Below are 19,376 nucleotides of genomic sequence, written 5' to 3' on the forward strand. Positions count from 1 at the left end.
CTCCAGACGTGATGCTTGGCATTCAGGCCAAAGTTCGACCTGTGCCGACAATCCTTTCTCGGAGTTCTACGGACAACCTCTTTGACCTCATGGCTTTGGTTTTGCTCTGACATGCACTGTCAGCTGTGGGACCTTATAAAGACAGGAGTGTGCCTTTCCAAATCATGTTCAATCAATTGAATTTACTACGGGTGGACCTCAAGTTGAAGAAACATCTCAAGGATGATTAATGGAAAAGGTATTTCTGTTGCAACAATTTCTAAAACCCTGTTTTCAATTTGTCATTATGGGGTATGGTGTATAGATTGATGAGGGGAAAAAAACAGATCAACTTTAGAATAAAGCTGAACCATAAATGAAATTTGGAAAAAGTCAAGGGATCTGAATACTATCCGAATGCACTGTACAGCAGCCTATGTACATAATTGAACATTATAAATGGGCCTCTTTTTTCAAATGAAACAATGGCCAGTTTGGTTCGCAATTGCACATTTTTCATGTAAAAACAAATAGTCTATGTCTGGCCCACGAATTCAATTCTCTCAATGTGGCCTGTGCTCTGATTGAGTTTGACACCACTGGGATAGCATATCTATTTATGTAGCTAGCTGTTTATTTAGCAAGTTAAAAACACAGACCCTAACATTAGCTCTCTAGCTAGCTAGCTGCTGGGAGGATGTCATGTCACTGGAGGAGTGGGTGAGTGGCCGACTTTTCCCCCTCATATCGCTTTTCGGTACAGCTAGAGGTAATTAGCGAACAAGAACTGTGAATTGATTTGCGAGTTAGCTATTCTGAACTTAAACGACTTATCGACAGTTAGCATATGCTGCTATCTATCAAATGTTTTTGGCATCTATAAAATGAGCGGGCAGGCAGGCAAGCTGCAGTAGGACGAGTAGGCAACTATTCCCCCTCGATTATCAGTGCAATTTTGACGGCTAACTAGCTGAAAAAGTTTGAGAGGGTTTATCTAATGTTCCTTTGTTAGATTTTAGCTCATGATTTTGTTGTTTTTGATGTGCATAACTGAGGGAGAAAGAGCCTATCTTTTCATGTTTTTTTGATCAATAGGACTATAAAGTTTGCAAATGTAAGAGGACTCCCGTGGTGTTTACATATTTCCAGAAATCCATTCAGGTGTATTTTGTGGCTTTTGGTGAATGCGTTCTAATAATCTAAAGTCGCGCTGTTGTTACTGCCTACACATAGTACAGGTCAAAGTGAATGATGGCAGGACCGTGTGGGAAATGGCTTATTTGCATATAGGCCAACTGTAGCTCTGATTGGCTATGGCACACTGGTCTGAGTAGACTCCAGTCCTGGACAAGACAGTTTTATTTACTGCAGTGTCTATTAATTGTCCAAATGCATGGAAGCTTTTCCACTCTATATTGCTATAGAATTTTAACAAATGCCTTACTTTACATCATTCCCAAACATTCTATGAATTTATGAAAATGAAAATTTTATAGATATCTATGTGCACGCTTGTGAGAAAGTGAAAGTCATATTCTTCCTGGGTATGTATAAAAATATTTTAATACGATTTCATGTTGCTAAAACGCTGTCAGTTCCACTTTAATAACTATAAATACATCAACCTATTCACATTCAATTGTCAAATTGGACTCAAGAAACTTTAAGGACAAAATAATAGCATAATACTGAGTGTATTACCCAGCATAAAGACAGCCTTTAGGACAGCAAAGACAGCTCCGACCACTATGCTGTTCTGCGAGGAAGCCAGAAGGTGGCGATCACACGACGACCGGATCCCAACAGAAGATTTATCTGCAAAATATAAAACCATTAACAATTTCATTAAATTAAAAACATATTAATTAATGGCATCAATCAATTAAAATATTATAAGATGTGGGATTACACTTGGAATTAGTTTGTTTTGTGAGTACCTGACTTGGCTCCATCCTGGGGGCAGGGGTTGTGCTGCGGGGTCTTGAAAAGGTGCAGCAGAATCCTGCAGGTCAGACGGGCTCCGGGCTCAGAGTCCTGCTCACTGCAGGCTGGGAGGAGAAACACACAGAGAGAGGTAGGTTAAAGGGTCACACAGACAGCCACACACAACCACAACAAGAATCTGAACGGGAATAAAGCTGCTTTAGCAAAGTCTGACAACCCTCCTACTATCTGCCAAATTCTCTCTCTCTGCTCTTGTTTTCCTTAATATGATGTCAGTGGGCAGAGCTGGGAGGGTTGTCTGTGAAATAGGACACCTGGGCTCGGGTGTGTCCCGGGGATAAATACACCTTCCCCCATACATTGAAGAGACTCCACGCAGACAGTTTTTTTGTTGTGGCATTTTTGGCCTCTGTTCATTTGTTTTTGCACCTCTCAATACCCCTCATTATCACCATCTATGCACACATCCACTCACTTACACACTATTGTTACTTTATTTAATAAATATATATGTTTGTTGTTTCTTTATCTCCGCATTGCCTCCCTCTTTACTGTTGACTTTGAGACTGGTGTTTTGCAGGTACTATTTAATGAAGCTGCCAGTTGAGGACATGTGAGGCGTCTGGTTCTCAAACTAGACACTAATATATTGTCCTCTTGCTCAGTTGTGCACCGGGGCCTCCCACTCCTCTTTCTATTCTGGTTAGAGCCAGTTTGAGCTGTTCTGTGACGGGAGTAGTACACAGCGTTGTACGAGATCTTCAGTTTCTTGGCAATTTCTCGCATCGAATAGCCTTCATTTCTCAGAACAAGAATAGACTGACGAGTTTCAGAAGAAAGTTATTTGTTTCTGGCCATTTTGAGCCTGTAATAGAACCCAAAAAATGCTGATGCCCCAGATACTCAACGAGTCTAAAGAAGGCCAGTTTTATTGCTTCTTAAATCAGAACAAGTTTTCAGCTGTTCTAACATAATTGCAAAAGGGTTTTCTAATGATCAATTAGCCTTTTAAATGTATAAACTTGGATTAGCAAACACAACGTGCCATTGGAACACAGGAGTGATGGTTGCTGATGGGCCTCTGTACTCCTACGTAGATATTTAATTGTTGACTGTTGAATGGTTTCCAGGTTTTCAACAGTCATTTACAACATTAACAATGTCTACACTGTATTTCTGATAAATTTGATGTTATTTTAAATGGACCAAAAAAATAGCTTTTCTTTCAAAAACAAGGACATTTCTAAGTGACCCCAAACTTTTGAACGGCTAGTGTATGTACTAAACAGCTGTTGAAGATAGCTAAGCACTACCAGTTTGAAATTAGTGATAAACCTCCCAAAAATTGTAAGGTTAATATTGAAGGCCAATCTAATGTAGAGTTGTATACGCGTAGTTACCACTGGGGCAGCCTCTGCAGAGGACTCGCCACCTCCCCAGCGGTCTCCCCATTTCACTCTGTTAGCCCTAGTAGTAGTTATTTTGAACAGCAGAAAGAACTGCTTCTGTTACAGTCAGAGCATGATCGTGTTACGCATAAGGAATTGGAATTTAAACAGGAATGGGAACATGCTAAAATCAAGCTGCAACCAGCACGGCTAAACTTGTTTAGGGATGGAAAGCTGTCGGGGGAGGGTTTGCTTAGGGAAGGTGACCCTGATTTCCCTAGGGGTCGCTCCTCTCTCGGCTGTGCCCCGGAAACATTTTATATTGTTGGATACTTACGTCTGTTGCCAACATTTTATGAAAAGGACCCAGATGTTATTTTCATTGTTTGAGTGAGTTGCTGACGCTAGGAGTTAGCCTGATTCTGATCACACTTTAATGTTTATAGTGTGTTAACTGGTAAAGCGCAGGAAGCATATTCAGCTCTTTGTGTAGCTGACAGTGTCAGCTATGCTAAGGTTATAATGGCTGTTTTACAGATTTACGAATTGCTTACTGAGGTTTACCGCCAACAATTTAGAACTTTAAAAAGGGCTGATAAAGACTCATGTTGCATCTGCACAAGAGTTATCTTCACAGTTTAATCGCATTCCGCCTCTGCGGTTAAGAGAGTTTCCAGAGATTGTGTGATCTGATTATGCTAGAGCAATTTCAGGACACAATCCCGGATCGAACAGCCACGTACATTAACACACACAAAGTGAAGACAGTCTCTGAAGCTGCGGTTTTGTCGGACGAGTAAGTTTGGACTCGCAAAAGTAGCATTGAGGAGTCCCGTATTCCGTGTGAGTGGGGGCGTCCAGAGAGATTTGGGTCTCGCCCACCGAAACACTCTGGTTCACGGGCAGAGCTTCATTCATCTAGGGTTGAGCCTGGTTCCCATGGTAAAGCTGACTGTAGTCAAGAATGTCACTACTGTCAGTGTTCAGGTCATTGGAAAAACAAATGTCCTGTTCTCAGGGCTAAGGGTAAATTCAGGACTTGCGCTAACGTTAAACCTAAGCCTACGGCGTTAGCGTCGCCTGTCCCACATCCGTTCACTCCTGTCAGTCCGTCTCATGCCCAGGTGCATGTGGAAGACCCAATTGACCCAGATTATTTATCTTTCATGAGAGGGTTTTGTGTGTCTGTTAGGAAGTAACGACCCAGTGCCAGTGAAGATCCTGAGGGACACCAGTGCCTTTGAGTTGTTTGTGATAGAGTCTGTGTTACCCTTCTCTGCTGAGTGGAGGTGATATGGTCCTTGACTAGTCTCTCAGAGCACTTCATGATGACGGAAGTGAGTGCTAGGGGGCGATAGTCATTTAGCTCAGTTACCATTGTTCCTGTTCCCAAGAAAGTGAAGGTAACTGAGCTCAATGACTATCGCCCCCGTAGCACTCAATTCGGTCATCATGAAGTGCTTTGAGAGACAAGTCAAGGACCATATCACCTCCACCCTACATGACACCCTAGACCCACTCCAATTTGCTTACCACCCCAATAGGTCCACAGACGACACAATCACAATCACACTGCACACTGCCCTAAACCATCTGGACAAGAGGAATACCTATGTAAGAATGCTGTTCATCAACTACATCTCGGCATTTAACACCATAGTACCCTCCAAACTCGTCATTAAGCTCGAGACAGCCCTGTGCAACTGGGTCCTGGACTTCCTGATGGGCCACCCCAGGTGGTGAGGGTAGGAAACAACATCTCCACCCCGCTGATCCTCAACACTGGGGCCCCACAAGGGTGCGTTTTCAGCCCTCTCCTGTACTCCCTGTTCACCCATGACTGCGTGGCCAAGCACGCCTCCAACTCAATCATCAAGTTTGCAGACGACACTACAGTGGTAGGCTTGATTACCAACAACGATGAGACAGCCTACAGGGAGGAGGTGAGGGCCCTCGTAGTCTGGTGTCAGGAAAATAACCTCATACTCAATGTCAACAAAACAAAGGAGATGATCATGGACTTCAGGAAACAGCAGAGGAAGCAGTTCCTTGGCGTACACATCACAGACAAACTGAAATAGTCCACCCACACAGATAGTGTGGTGAAGAAGGCGCAGCAGCGCCTATTCAACCTCAGGAGGCTGAAGAAATTCAGCTTGTCACCAAAAACACTCACAGACTTTTACAGATGCGCAATCGAGAGTATCCTGTCGGGCTGTATCACCGCCTGGTACGGCAACTGCTCCGCCCACAACCATAAGGCTCTCCAGAGGGTAGTGAGGTCTGCACAACGCATCACCGGGTGCAAACTACCTCCCCTCCAGGACACCTACACCACTCGATGTCACAGGAAGGCCAAAAAGATCATCAAGGACAACAACCACTGAGCCACTGCCTGTTCACCCCGCTATCATCCAGAAGACGAGGTAAGTACAGGTGCATCAATGCGGGGACCTAGAGACTGAAAAACAGCTTCTATCTCAAGGCCATCAGACTGTTAAACAGCCATCACTAACATTGAGTGGCTGCTGTCAACATACAGACTCAATCTCTAGCCACTTTAATATTGAATTAAAAAAAAAAAAAAAATGTATCACTAGCCACTTTAAACAATGCCACTTTATATAATGTTTACATACCCTACAATACTCATCTCATATGTATATACTGTTCTCTATACCATCTACTGCATCTTGCCTATGCCGGTCGGCCATTGCTCATTCATATATTTTTATGTACATATTCAATCCTTTACACTTGTGTGTATAAGTTAGTTGTTGTGAAATTGTTAGGTTAGATTACTTGTTAGATATTACTGCATGGTCGGAACTAGAAGCACAAGCATTTCGTTACACTTGCATTAACATCTGCTAACCATGTGTATGTGACAAATAACATTTGATTTGAGTCTGATTCGGGGAATATTGACGTTGGGGATGCTGATATTGACGTTGGGGATGCTGACCCCATCCGTCAGGGGTTCTACCGAATTTCACCAGAGAAACGTTTGTTGTCTGGATTTTGAGATCAGGTACATGCTGGATAATGATATTGCAGAGCCTTTCTCAAGCTGGGCTTTTCCCCGTATCTTGGTCAGTAAACCAGATGGGACAATGATTTTGTACGGACCACCGTAAGGTAAACGGTGTCACAAAGTCAGATTCATTTCCCCGGATGGAGGACTGCATTGATCAGGTTGGAGCAGCGAAGTTAGTGAGCAAGTTTTACTTCTTAATAAAGGGCTATTGGCAGGTGCCAATTGGGCATAGGACACACAATCTCTGACTTTATTACACCCTTCTGTCTGTACTCTTATTCGGTTATGAGTTTTGGCCTGCGTAACACACCTGCCACTTTTCAGCGCCTTATGAATAGGGTTGTCTCCGGTCTCGTCGGGTGTGCTGTTTATCTGGACGACGTAGTGGTTTATGCAGATACTGGTGGACACGCATTCTAATGCGCGTTGTCCCCGAGTGTTGTGACATATGCGTGTCGCTCACTGACACTGTTCATTTAGTGTTGTCCTGTTGCTCCTGTCATCAGTCCCTGTTGTCCTCCTTTTGAAAAAAGTGTCATGCTTAAAGGTAGCTTCCTGTGCACACTGGTTGCTGAGGTCTGTGGAGGACGAGATTGGCTGGGGCAGCTTTAACCAGGGCAGCATGTTTGTTTTAGAATATTTAAAAACAATTGTTTTTTGGTTGGTGTGGTGTTCCAGGGTCCTTGGGTGGTCCCCAGTTTTATGGGGGAGACGAAAAAGTTGGACCCAAGAACAATGGACCCAAGAACAATCAGACCCAGACACGAAAACAAATCGACCGAGACAGTCCTATACTCAGCTGGCCCCTCCACCAAATGTGTGTTAAATGCACTACAATAAAGCTTTCTTAGTGTCTAACAAGCTTTCTCTACCCTTAAACTTGTTCTGAACACCTCCAAAACAAAGGTAATGTGGTTTGGTAAAAAGAATGCCCCTCCTCCCATAGGTGTTATTACTACCTCTGAGGGTTTAGAGTTTGAAGTAATAACCTCATACAAGTACTTGGGAGTATGGCTAGACGGTGCACTGTCCTTCTCTCAGCACATATCAAAGCTGCAGGCTAAAGTTAAATCTAGGCTTGGTTTCCTCTATCGTAATCGTTCCTCTTTCACCCCAGCTGCCAAACTAACCCTGATTCAGATGACCATCCTACCCATGCTAGATTACGGAGACAATTTACAGATTGGCAGATAAGGGTGCTCTCTTGAACGGCTAGATGTTCTTTACCATTTGGCCATCAGAATTGCCACCAATGCTCCTTATAGGACACATCACTGCACTCTATACTCCTCTGTAAACTGTTGGTGCTTATTTATGAAACCCTCTTAGGTCTAATTCTCCCCTATCTGATATATCTACTGCAGCCCTCATCCTCAACATACAACACCCGTTCTGACAGTCACATGCACACACATCCCTGGGTCGCTCCTTTTTTCAGTTCGCTGCAGCTAGCGACTGGAACAAGCTGCAACAAACACTCAAACTGGACAGTTTTATGTCAATCATGGACACTCTTACTGACAGTTGTGGCTGCTTTGTGTGATGTATTGTTGTCTCTACCTTCCTGCCCTTTTTGCTGTTGTCTGTGCCCAATAATGTTTGTACCATGTTTTGACAACTTCACAGGGGACTTTGAAAACAAGCTGAATGAGGCCTTGATTGGCCATCACAGACAGACACACACACTGTGCCGAGTGGGATCAGACACACTGTGGCGTTTACCTCCTGCTCAGACAGAAAAGACAAAAGTAATGCATTATGGGCATGGGAGTATCTTCAAAGCATAGAGAGGCAGGCAGACAGGGCGCCTGTGTACTGTAAACTCATTTATACCGAGATGGCAGAGAGTTCAGGCTAGATTAAATAGAAGAGACTGGGATCTAAGAATAAGGCCTGGGTGGTGTTCCTTAGGGCATGCAACAAAAACGCTTCAAAGCATTTAGCAACGGAAAACGAAAATTAACGTTCCTTATTAGACCGAGTACAGGTAGTCAGTCCATCCCTATTTCACGGATTTCTTTTGTTTGGTGCCTCAGGAACAGGACCCTGGCATTGGGTCTGGGGGTGAGAGACGGGCTCTTACCAGCGTTGAGGAGGGAAGGGATGGCTACGCAGCGGACCAGGTCCTCCAGGAGAAGACACTGACGGGCAATGAGGATGGCTACGAAGGTGGCCAGGGAGTCATGGAAGGAGAGATCGCTGACCTGATAGAACAGAGAGAAGGAAACAGAGAAGGAAATGTTCAAATTTGAAGTGGACTGGTAATTACTCAACACGTATTGGTGTCGAGAGAAAGAGATGCTGGAATGTTACTGTGTGTGTTCCACTCTAATCGTGCCTCTCAGAGCATTCAGCGGGTCGGACACGAGGGGCTCCTAACAATCACGGATAACAAAAACAAAGCCAGCCATGTCGCGGACACCAATGCTGCCCTATCGGACAAGCAAAACACCTTTTTCTTATGCTTTGAGCACCACAATGACTAAGCAGCCAAGGAGAGCCCCAGAGGACAACGAGGGTTACATGGGTATTTTTATAAACTAGGGTCCTAGTGAGAATGTCCTATGCTGGAAAATACATTACAGCTGGTGATAAGTCATTGCTAATAATTTGCCAAAAGTTTTCATGTAATTGCATTAAGATATAGCTACAACGCAGCTATCGGAAATTATTCAGACCCCTTGACTTTTCCCACATTTTGTTAAATTACAGCCTTATTTTAAAATTGATAATTGTTTTTTCCCCCTCAATCTACACACAATACCCCTTAATAACAAAGCAAAAATAGTATTTTAGGGATGTTTACAAATGCATTAAAACAATGAAAACCCAAAATCTCACATTAATATCAGTATTCAGACTTTGTTGAAGGACCTTTGGCAGCGAGTACAGCCTCAAGTCCTCTTGGGTATGACGCTACAAGCTTGGCACACTTGTATTTGGGGATTTTCTCCCATTTTTCTCTGCAGATCCTTTTATCCTCTGTCTGGTTGGATGGGGAGCGTAGCTGCACAGCTATTTTCAGGTCTCTCCTGAGATGTTCGATAGTTTTCCTCAAGGATCTCTGTACTTTGCTCCGTTCATCTTTCCCTCGATCCTGACTAGTCTCCCAGTCCCTGCCGCTGAAAAACATTCCCACAGCATGATGCTGCCAATACCATGTTTCACCGGTGGGATGGTGCCATGTTTCCTCCAGACATGAGGTTTGCATTCTGGCCAAAGAGTTCATGTTGGTTTTATCAGACCAGAGAATCTTATTTCTCATGGTCAGAGTCCTTTAGATGCCTTTTGGCAAATGCCATTCGGGCTGTCATGTGCCTTTTCCTGAAGAGTGGCTTTCGTCTGGCCACTCTACCATAAAGGCCTGATTGGTGGAATACTGCAGAGATGGTTGTCCTTCTGGAAGGTCCTCTCATCTCTACAGAGGAACTCTGGAGCTCTGTCAGAGTGACCATAAGATCTTGGTCAACTCCCTGACCAAGGTCCATCTCGCTGGATTGCTCAGTTTTGCCGGGCGGCCAGCTCTTGGAAGAGTCTTGGTGGTTCCAAACTTCTTCCATTTAAGAATGATGGAGGCCACTGTGTTCTTGGGGATTTTCAATGCTGCAGAAATGTTTTGGTACCCTTCCCAGATCTGTGCCTCGAAACAATCCTGTCTCGGAGCTGTATGGACAATTCCTTTAACCTCATGGCTTGGTGTTTGCTCTGACATGCAGTGTCAACTGTGGGACCTTATATAGATATGACCAATCAATTGAAAGATCAATGGAAACAGGATGCACCAAAGCTCAATTTCAGATGCTTCATAGCAAATGGTCTGAATACGGTATGTTTATATTCATTTTTTTCCAAATTTGCAAACAAATGTTTTTGCTTTGTCATTATGGGGTACTATGTATAGATTGAGGATTTTATTTAATCCATTTTAGAATAAGGCTGTAACGAAACATATTGTGTAAAAAAATATTAAAAAAGGGGGTCTGAATACTTTCCGAATGCAATAAAATTCATAGGTAAATAGGTAAACTCATGTTTAACCCTTTCTCATGGTTGTTGTCTTGACAGATTTGTTTAAAATTGTGGCACATAATACATTACTTTTCTGTTCTTGTATTTATGGCAGTGTTAAGTAGCTGTAATATCATGTTTTAAGCATTAATTAGTTAAGAATCTTGGATCTAGCTTTCAGTCAAATTTTTATATAGAGATCTAAGAAATCCAGTGTAACTACGTAACATTTGTCGTCTCCTTATGTCAGCATTTCCCAAACTCGGTCCTCCAAGGTCAAAGCTTGATGATTAGTTGATTATTTGAATCAGCTGTGTCGTGCAAAAATCTAAACGTAAATCCGGGGTCCCGAGTAGTGTTAGGGGAAACCCTGCCTTATGGGCACACAAATACAAAATGATGTACAGTATGCGAATGCAAATCTAATGCTTCTAACTGAAAGAGCCACCTTGATACTTAAAACCTAAATCGATACTGTCATTAACGTGGTTCTTCAATAATTCTGTATAATACTTGTTGGATGTGCATTTGGTGTATGATTAGTTAGGAAGGAATTTTTATAATTGACATTTAAATGATGAACAGCTGTTGTGATAGCGCATGTGACGCAACAGCCCAAGTGCTAGATAAAAGGTGTTTGCGAGGAATGTCCAGAATATACATTTTTTCTCATTCCTCACGCTGGTGAAGACAGTTGTGCCTGGATCTAATATCCCTATCGAATTGATATTGAGGGCTTGCATTACAGCAGGGCCTCGTTAGATTTAACAGAGAAAGCATCAAGGTCATGGGTTCATGTTTTAGTGCCTCGGATTGGACAGTCTACTGTGCTCATTTATTTTTGATAGACTATGATGCAAAAACGCTATTCCTATTAATTATTCTGGATATAATTATAAAATAAATACACTACCGGTCAAAAGTTTCAGAACACCTACTCATTCAAGGGTTTTTATTTTTTACTATATTGTAGAATAATAGTGAAGACATTAAAACTATAAAATAACACATATGGAATCATGTAGAAAGCAAAAAAGTGTTAAGCAAATCAAAATATATTTCAGATTCTTCAAATAGCCACCCTTTGCCTTTATGACAACCTTGCACACTCTTGGCATCCTCTCAACCAGCTTCACCTGGAACGCTTTTCAAACAGTCTTGAAGGAGTTCCCACATATGCTAAGCACTTGGTTGGCTGCTTTTTCTTGACTCTTTGGTCCGACTCATCCCAAACTATCTCAATTTGGTTGAGGTCGGGGATTGTGGAGGCCAGGTCATCTGATGCAGTACTCAATCACTCTCCTTCTTGGTCAAATGGCCCTTACACAGCCTGGAGGTGTGTTGGGTCATTGTCCTGTTGAGAACAAAAAAATGGATAGGCCCACTAAGCTCAAACCAGGTGGGATGGCGTATTGCTGCAGAATGCTGTGGTAGCCATGCTGGTTAAGTGTGCCTTATTCTAAATAAATCGCAGACATTGTCACCAGCAAAGCACCCCACACCATAACAATTCCTCCTCCATGCTTTACGGTGGGAAATACACATGCAGAGATCATCCGTTCACACACTGTTGGAACCAAAAATCTCATATTTGGACTCCATACCAGACATTTCCACCGGTCTCATGTCCATTGCTTGTGTCTCTTGGCCCAAGCAAGTCTCTTCTTCTTATTGGTGTCCTTTAGTCGTGGTTTCTTTGTAGGAATTCAACCATGAAGGCCTGATTCACACAGGCTCCGCTGAACAGTTGATCTTGAGATGTGTTTGTTACTTTAACTCTGAAGCATTTATTTGGGTTGCAATCTCTGCAGCAGAGGTAAGTATGGGTCTTCCATCCCTGAGGCAGTACTCATGAGAGCCAATTTCATCATAGCGCTGGATGGTATTTGCAACTGCACTGGAAGAAACTTTTTTTTATATGAACAAGTATATAAATTACACAATTACAAGAAAGTCCTTGCATTTGACTTGCCAATGACTGTATGAACCCTGCTTAAGAAGGCTGTACAGTGCATTTGGGAAGTATTCAGACCCCTTGACCTTTTCCACATTTTGTTACATTAAAGTCTCATTCTAAAATAGATGACATTAAAAATACTTCTCATCAATCAATACACAATACCCCATAATGACAGAGCAAAAACAAGTTTAGAAATGTTTGCATATATATATATATATATATATATATATATCACACACACACATACATACATATATATATATCACACACACACACATACATACATACATATATATCACACACACACATACATACATATATATATATATATCACACACCCACACATACATACATACATACATATATATATCACACACACACACACATATATATACATATACATATACATATATATATATATAAATAAATACCATACTAACGTAACTATTCAGACCCTGCTATGCGCCTCAAAATTGCACTCAGGTGCATCATGTTTCTATTGATCATCCTTGAGATGTTTCTACAACTTGATTGGAGTCCACCTGGGGTCAATTCAATTGATTAGACATGATTGGGAAAGGCACACACCTGTCTATATAAAGGTCACACAGTTGACAGTGCATGCCAATGCAAAAAGCAAGCCATGCGGTCAAAGGATTTGCCTGTAGAGCTCCGAGACAGGATTGTGTTGAAGCACAGATCTGGGGAAGGGTACCAAAACATTTCTACAGAATTCAGTGGCCTCCCATCTTTCTTAAATGGAAGAAGTTTGGAACCGCAAAGACTCTTCCTAGAGCTGGCCATTCAGCCACACTGAGCAATTATGTGAGAAAGGCTTTGGTCACTCTGACAGGGCTTCAGAGTTCCTCTGTGGAGATAGGAGAACCTTCCAGATGGACAACCATCTCTGCAGCACTCCACCAATCAGGCCTTTATAGTAGACACAGACCATGAGAAACAAGATTCTCTGGTGTGATGAAACCAAGATTGAACTCTTTGCCCTGAATGCCAAGAGTCACATCTGGAGGAAACGTGGCACTATGCATGGTGGTGGCTTCGGGACAAGTCTCTGAATGTCCTTGAGTGGCCCAAGTCTGGACTTGAACCCGATCGAACATCTCTGGAGAGTCCTGAAAATTGCTGTGAAGCGATGCTCCCATCCAGCCTGACAGAGCATGAGAGGATCTGCAGAGAAAAATGGTAGAAACTCCCTAAATACAGCTGTGCCAAGCTTGTAGCGTCATACACAAGAAGGCTCATGGCTGTAATCGCTGCCAAAGGCCCTTCAAAAAAAGTACTGTGTAAAGGATCTGAATTCTTATGTAAATGTGATCTTTTTTTAAAACATTTCATAATATAACTTTTTTTGCTTTGTCATTATGGGGTATTGTGTGTTGATTGATGAGGGGGAAAAAAACAATTTAATCCATTTTTAGAATAAGGCCGTAACATACAATTTGGAAAAAGTCAAGGGGTCTGAATACTTTTAGAATGAACAGTATGGTCATAGGGTAGCCCACAGTTATGGGCCAATTTGCATATTTGTTCCTCAAAGTAAACGGGGAATTGCAAGAAACTTCTTTTTATTTTTGTTTCAAACCATTTTTAAATGTTGATCCCAATGTCACACATTGGCCCCAATATTTATAGATTTACCCACTTAAGGTCTCTCAAAGACCAACTTAATTCATTCAAACGTGTTAACCATCGTAAGGCTGTTGTTCCAAGCTGCATCCCTAGCCGTGTCCTCAGAGCATGTGCATACCAGCTGGCTGTTGTGTGTCGGACATTTTTAATCTCTCTAGCTCAGGCCGCTTCAAATGTCCAATATCATCCCCATTCCCAAGAAAGGGAAAGGAACTGAAAGACTACCGACCCAACACGCATTTCATCATCATGAAGTGCTTTGACGACCACATCACATCACCCCCCCAGACAGTCGACCCTCTCCAATTCCCCTACTGCCCTGACCGATCCACGGCCGACCCAATCGCCATTGCACTGCATACTGCCCTCAACCACATGGACAAAAGGAATGCATATGTGAGGATGCTGTTCATTGACTACAGCTCGGCCTTCAATACCATAGTGCCCGCTAAGCTCACCACAAAGCTCATGGCCCTGAACTCCTAATGCAACTGGGTCCGGACATCCTGACGGGCCACCCCCAGGTGGTGAAGGTAAGCAACATTACCTCCAACACCGATTCTCCACAAGGGGGCATCCTCAATCCCCTCCTGTACTCCATGAATACCCGACTGCGTGGCCTCAAAAGTTGTAGGCCTAATTGCCAACAGCAATAAGACAGCCTACTTGGAGGAGGTAAACACTGATGCCGCGGTACCAGGTAAACAACCTCTTCCGTAACGTCAGAAAAACAAATGAGTTGATTGTGAACTTCAGGAGGAACCAGGCTGGGCACGCCCCCATCCTCATAAACTGGGCCGCCGTGGAGACGGTAAAACTGGCAAGATCCTCGACATACACATCTCAATGCTGAAGAAATTCAGCCCGTCTCCAAGGGCCTTCACAGTGTTCAACAGGAACACCATCGAGAGCATACTGTCGGGCTGAATCAGTCCGGTATGGCAACTCCACCGCCGTGGATCGCAAGGCACTATAGAGGGCTCAACCGAATACATTATTGGATGCACACTGCCTGCCCTCCAGGACAGCTACAACACCAGGTGTCACAGGAAGGCCAATAAAATCATCAGGGCACCCAGCCGCCCAAGCCATGGTCTGTTCTTCCCGTTTCCATCACTCAGACCGTTGCAGTATAGGAACATCATGGCAAAATCTGTAAGTCTGGCCAATAGATTCTACCCCCAGATCATCAGGCTGCTGAATAGCCACCACTAGTCAGCTATCTGCTTCCATGTCACCCCCACCCACTCCCCCAGTCTTCCAACCCACCCTCTCCCCCTGCTGCTCCCCCTACTCCCCTCACCCTGCCCCCACCCCAATGGACATTATCATTGCCACAGTGAATATGTATATTTGTATTATTTTATTGTCCTGCATCGGAGCTCAAGAATTTCACTGAGCTGCAGGGCTATTGCGCAGTGTAGGTGTGCCGAGTGCGTGTGAACACACTCACGTCCACGTTGCACAGCAGGTCATTGAAGCCACAGTTGCCATTGTTGGAGGAGCAGCAGAGGGCCTTGAGGACGCCCAGCCACTCAGCACTCAGAGAGCGACAGTACGCAGTCAGCTCCGCACACAGGATCCCAATGTCATTCACTCTGTATAAATAGACACACAGAGATGGGTATTAAACTCATAACACCTTACTATATAATTCATATAAGATACGCATAACTGGTTAGTTGACAGTCAAGACACCTGAATTGTTTTAATGCATCTGGACATATCCGCAATCAATTATTGATAACGGTTTTATAGAAAAACAGTGCTTGCCTCTCGGGGTCCCGGTGGTCCACGCACACATCCATGAGGACATTGCAGACAAAACTGTAGCGATTGGCGGGGCTGTCGTTGAGGATCTTACCCACCATGCTGTGGTTGAAGTTGTGGGCCGATGGGTTGGCGATGGCCTCCATCATGAACACAGGGTCCCACAGCATATTGGAGTCTGACGGGTCGATGTTACAGTAGATGGAGTTCTTTACCTTGGAGCAGAACTCACTGGACCAGGGAGGGAGAGACATATATTTAGAGAGCCTGGACATTGATGTTTCTGCATTATGATTCATTTACATGGCACTACAACATTCTATGGCAGCAATGTTAGCTCCCAATTAACATTACATGGGGGATATTAAACAATGCAATGTAACTGAATGTCAAAAAAATGTAACAAATATTCAAAATTCTACAAGTTGCCCCAACTCTCTAAATACATGGCTCTGAGGGAGAGGAAGGACACGGATTGTTTTTAGAATCATTAGACGGCTACCATGTGGGGCCAAATATTTTGGTTTCAACACAATGTTTACTTGACTTGGCCCACTAAAACAACGTCATGGAAATGGTAGAATACAATAAAACTGCATTGAACAGTTGATGGTCCATGTTCATGTTTAACCTGAAGATCTCTCCAAACTTGCTCTTGAGGTGACTGCAGGAGGTATAGAGGTCATATAGGTAGGCCAGGATGCAGCGCTCAGCTGAGGAGCAGTCTGCAGGGTTCACCCCTGACTTCACCACGATGCGCAACCTGGTTAATTAAAATAATTCAACACGTTAATGCAAAACAACAAAGGACAGAACGCTTCCTGTACTAAATGAGATATGGAAGACAGGTTGAATTGAGCTTGCAGGATACAAGGTGACCATTGCAATAGTCCCAAAAGTGCAAACGCCAAAGTATTTGAGGGGTGCATTTGACTCCAAAGTATTTGCTTTAGCTATACTTTTTGATGACCTAGGTCTGAATAAAACATAGACAGGTTTCTTGTCAGTGAATAGCCTAGGTACCTGACTGTTTCTGCATTCAATAACGCCATGTCACTGCCTTGCCCATACAATGGCTAAAGTCGATTCAGACTGGCGACCAGGCTATATAATAGAGCTGAATGCCTAGGGGTTGGATAGCGCCCCAGGCTATTGATGTGAATGACGAAGGGTTGGATGGCATTAGCACCCAGGCTATAAAAGGTGAATAGTTAAGCTTGTGTGACTTACCCGTCAAAGACCTGCGCCGTCTGCTCAGGGTTGAGGATGAGGCAGGAGTGGTACCTCCGCAGCACGGCCACGATGCACAGACACAAGCCAGTGGTGTAGCTGCCCACCAGGCTGGACGACTTGAGCAGCAGCTCTGCCTCCACCAAGCTCAGCTCGTTCAGCAGCTAGAGACACAAGTACACACACACACAGGCACGGGAGAGGGGAAGTAAGAGAAGGTTAATTATACAAATATTAAAACCATTCAGGGAATAAAATAGAAAATATAACTATCAGTACGAAAAGTGTAATTAAATGCTACGATTAAATGCATTGACATTAGAGATAAAGCTGTACCTGAATGGCAAAGTCGATGAGGCCACTAATGTTAAGGGAGTACTCCATGAGGTCAAATATGAACTGGATGTGTTGGACCAGGGGCAGGTGATAGGACATCCCTAAGGCAAAGCTGGTGATCTGTTCAAGAACATTCCTGGACACCTAGTCATAGAGAAGAGAAGGGAAACAGGCCTACTGTAAATACATTACTGTGAATATCCATAACATTGCAAACTCCAGTATCAAAATAAAAGCAATTGAAAATATCAGTTTGTAGTGAAAGATGTGGTTTTATAGGAATCATTTATTTAATTGCATATCATCAGTATCTATTTTTACTGAATAGCTTCAGAGGACTCCACTAGCAAGTTTTGAAGCCCCATTAAAAAAGGTGGGACTGGACTGCTATGGGAGGAGCGTCGCTCACCTGAGAGGTGACCTGGTGCTGGTCAAAGTGGGAGAGGTGCTGAAATTTGGAGAAGATGTCCTGTGCTGTGGGGAAGGCCTCGGGCTTACTCCTCTTCCTCTTCTGTCCTTCATCTCCTCCTGAGAGAGAAAAGAAAATCGACTATTATATATAGGGCCATTCTCAAAGGTTAGAGCTCGTCTGATGACATGTTTATGCCCCAAATGGCACCCCATGCGCTTTTAAAATTCACATTATAAAATAGATTGTGCTCAAATAACACAATTCAAATATTAAAAGGAAAATAGAAGTTTATTAAACTATTAAAAGGAAAAGAAATTACTTGAATGAAGTAAGCTAAAGCACTTAAATAACTATTGTTTCAAATAACTATTGTTAAGGTCACATGCTCTGAGAAATAAGATGGGTGGCAGCAACTGACAGCTATTAGCATAGAAATCGGACAGGATGAAAATTAAAATTGAATGAAGGTTGCGAGCTCTATGTAGGAATAGTGCGCTATTTGTGAGGTAGCCCAAGAGCTGAGTCAGCATTAAAAAAAAAAAAAAAGGACAGCATCCATAAAAAAAACTTAAAAAGATAACGGCTCGCTGCAATCTGCACAAACATTATATGCAGTGTGATATACAGGGAGCACATCTGCTGAGAGCTCCATAAATCTATCGTTGAACATCACGACTGGTGCGCAGTCATGTCAGAGTCTCGAGTTTCCAGAACGAGCATAGTCTTTCTTATCCCTCTATGTGAAACATGCTAAAAGCAACTGCAGAGAGAAATACATCAAACATACCATTTTGCACGAGGGAAAACAGAAGCCCCATAGATAAGATAATACAAGCAGTTACCATCATCAAATCGTAAAGCATGTAAACCACCAGTAAGGGTCTTACCGGTCTCTGCTGTGCTTTTGCGGTTGAGCACCTTCAAGATGTCTTTGGTGATTTTCTTGATGGCGTGTCTTGCTTCGTCTCGCTGTTTTCCCACGCCGTAGAGCACCACCAGGCGCTGGTTGCACTCGTGACTGGCACTCTCCTCCTGGGAACAACAAGTCAGTCAATGTATGCACTACGCGTTGAGTAGTGGAAGTAGTTTATGTAGCCTGAGATCTGAAGACTTATGTTGGCCCTTAACGCTAATGCCTAGACCAGGGATGGGCAACTTTGCAGGGGCTGGGGTTACAAAAAATCTGAACTCATCATGAGTGGCCATACTGGCCCATGGGTCTGAGTACCCACAACCATACCCACCCAGAGCTAGCCCTAGTCCCCCCCCCCCATATTGACAGTGTAGAAGAAAGTTGAGTACATTTTCTGTAATTCTACACATTTTAACATGGGGCAAAGAGAAAATGTTAAAATTATAAAGCAAGTTTGCTGCAATTCATTATGCCATGGGGCAGATGAGATTTAGCACATTTTGTCATGGGACAGATTATTTTTTCTTCTTCAGTTTTACAGCAAATTTCCTGCAATTCTAGACATTTTGCCATTAGGTTGAGAGAAATGTTTGCAGTTTTTAATATGATATCGGAAAGTGTGACTAACAAAATCTAATTGGGGCCCCCCGGTCAGATTACTACAAGTTAAAAAAGGTAGCTGGTCGCTAGACTAACTCGCCAATAAAAAATATTTTTTTATCTGCATTTGCCCATCACTGGCATAGACTTTA

At 43.2% G+C, this 19,376-nt stretch overlaps 1 protein-coding gene across 2 annotated transcripts in view; it reads right to left on the bottom strand.

Moving 5' to 3' along the window:
- Positions 1-19,376, bottom strand: part of LOC118363651 (mediator of RNA polymerase II transcription subunit 12-like) — a 78,522-nt gene that overhangs the window by 43,027 nt on the left and 16,119 nt on the right. For both annotated transcript variants that reach the window (XM_035744734.2, XM_035744733.2), the window contains exons 16-25: positions 18,599-18,743; positions 17,709-17,827; positions 17,300-17,443; positions 16,964-17,127; positions 16,365-16,496; positions 15,737-15,964; positions 15,417-15,561; positions 8,432-8,552; positions 1,917-2,027; positions 1,681-1,794 (exon numbers count right to left, since the gene is read on the bottom strand). In XM_035744734.2, coding sequence (XP_035600627.1) covers positions 1,681-1,794; positions 1,917-2,027; positions 8,432-8,552; positions 15,417-15,561; positions 15,737-15,964; positions 16,365-16,496; positions 16,964-17,127; positions 17,300-17,443; positions 17,709-17,827; positions 18,599-18,743 — 1,423 coding nt within the window. The remainder of the gene's footprint in view (positions 1-1,680; positions 1,795-1,916; positions 2,028-8,431; positions 8,553-15,416; positions 15,562-15,736; positions 15,965-16,364; positions 16,497-16,963; positions 17,128-17,299; positions 17,444-17,708; positions 17,828-18,598; positions 18,744-19,376) is intronic.

Source organism: Oncorhynchus keta, chromosome 30 (assembly GCF_023373465.1).
Source record: "Oncorhynchus keta strain PuntledgeMale-10-30-2019 chromosome 30, Oket_V2, whole genome shotgun sequence".
NCBI lineage: Eukaryota > Metazoa > Chordata > Actinopteri > Salmoniformes > Salmonidae > Oncorhynchus > Oncorhynchus keta.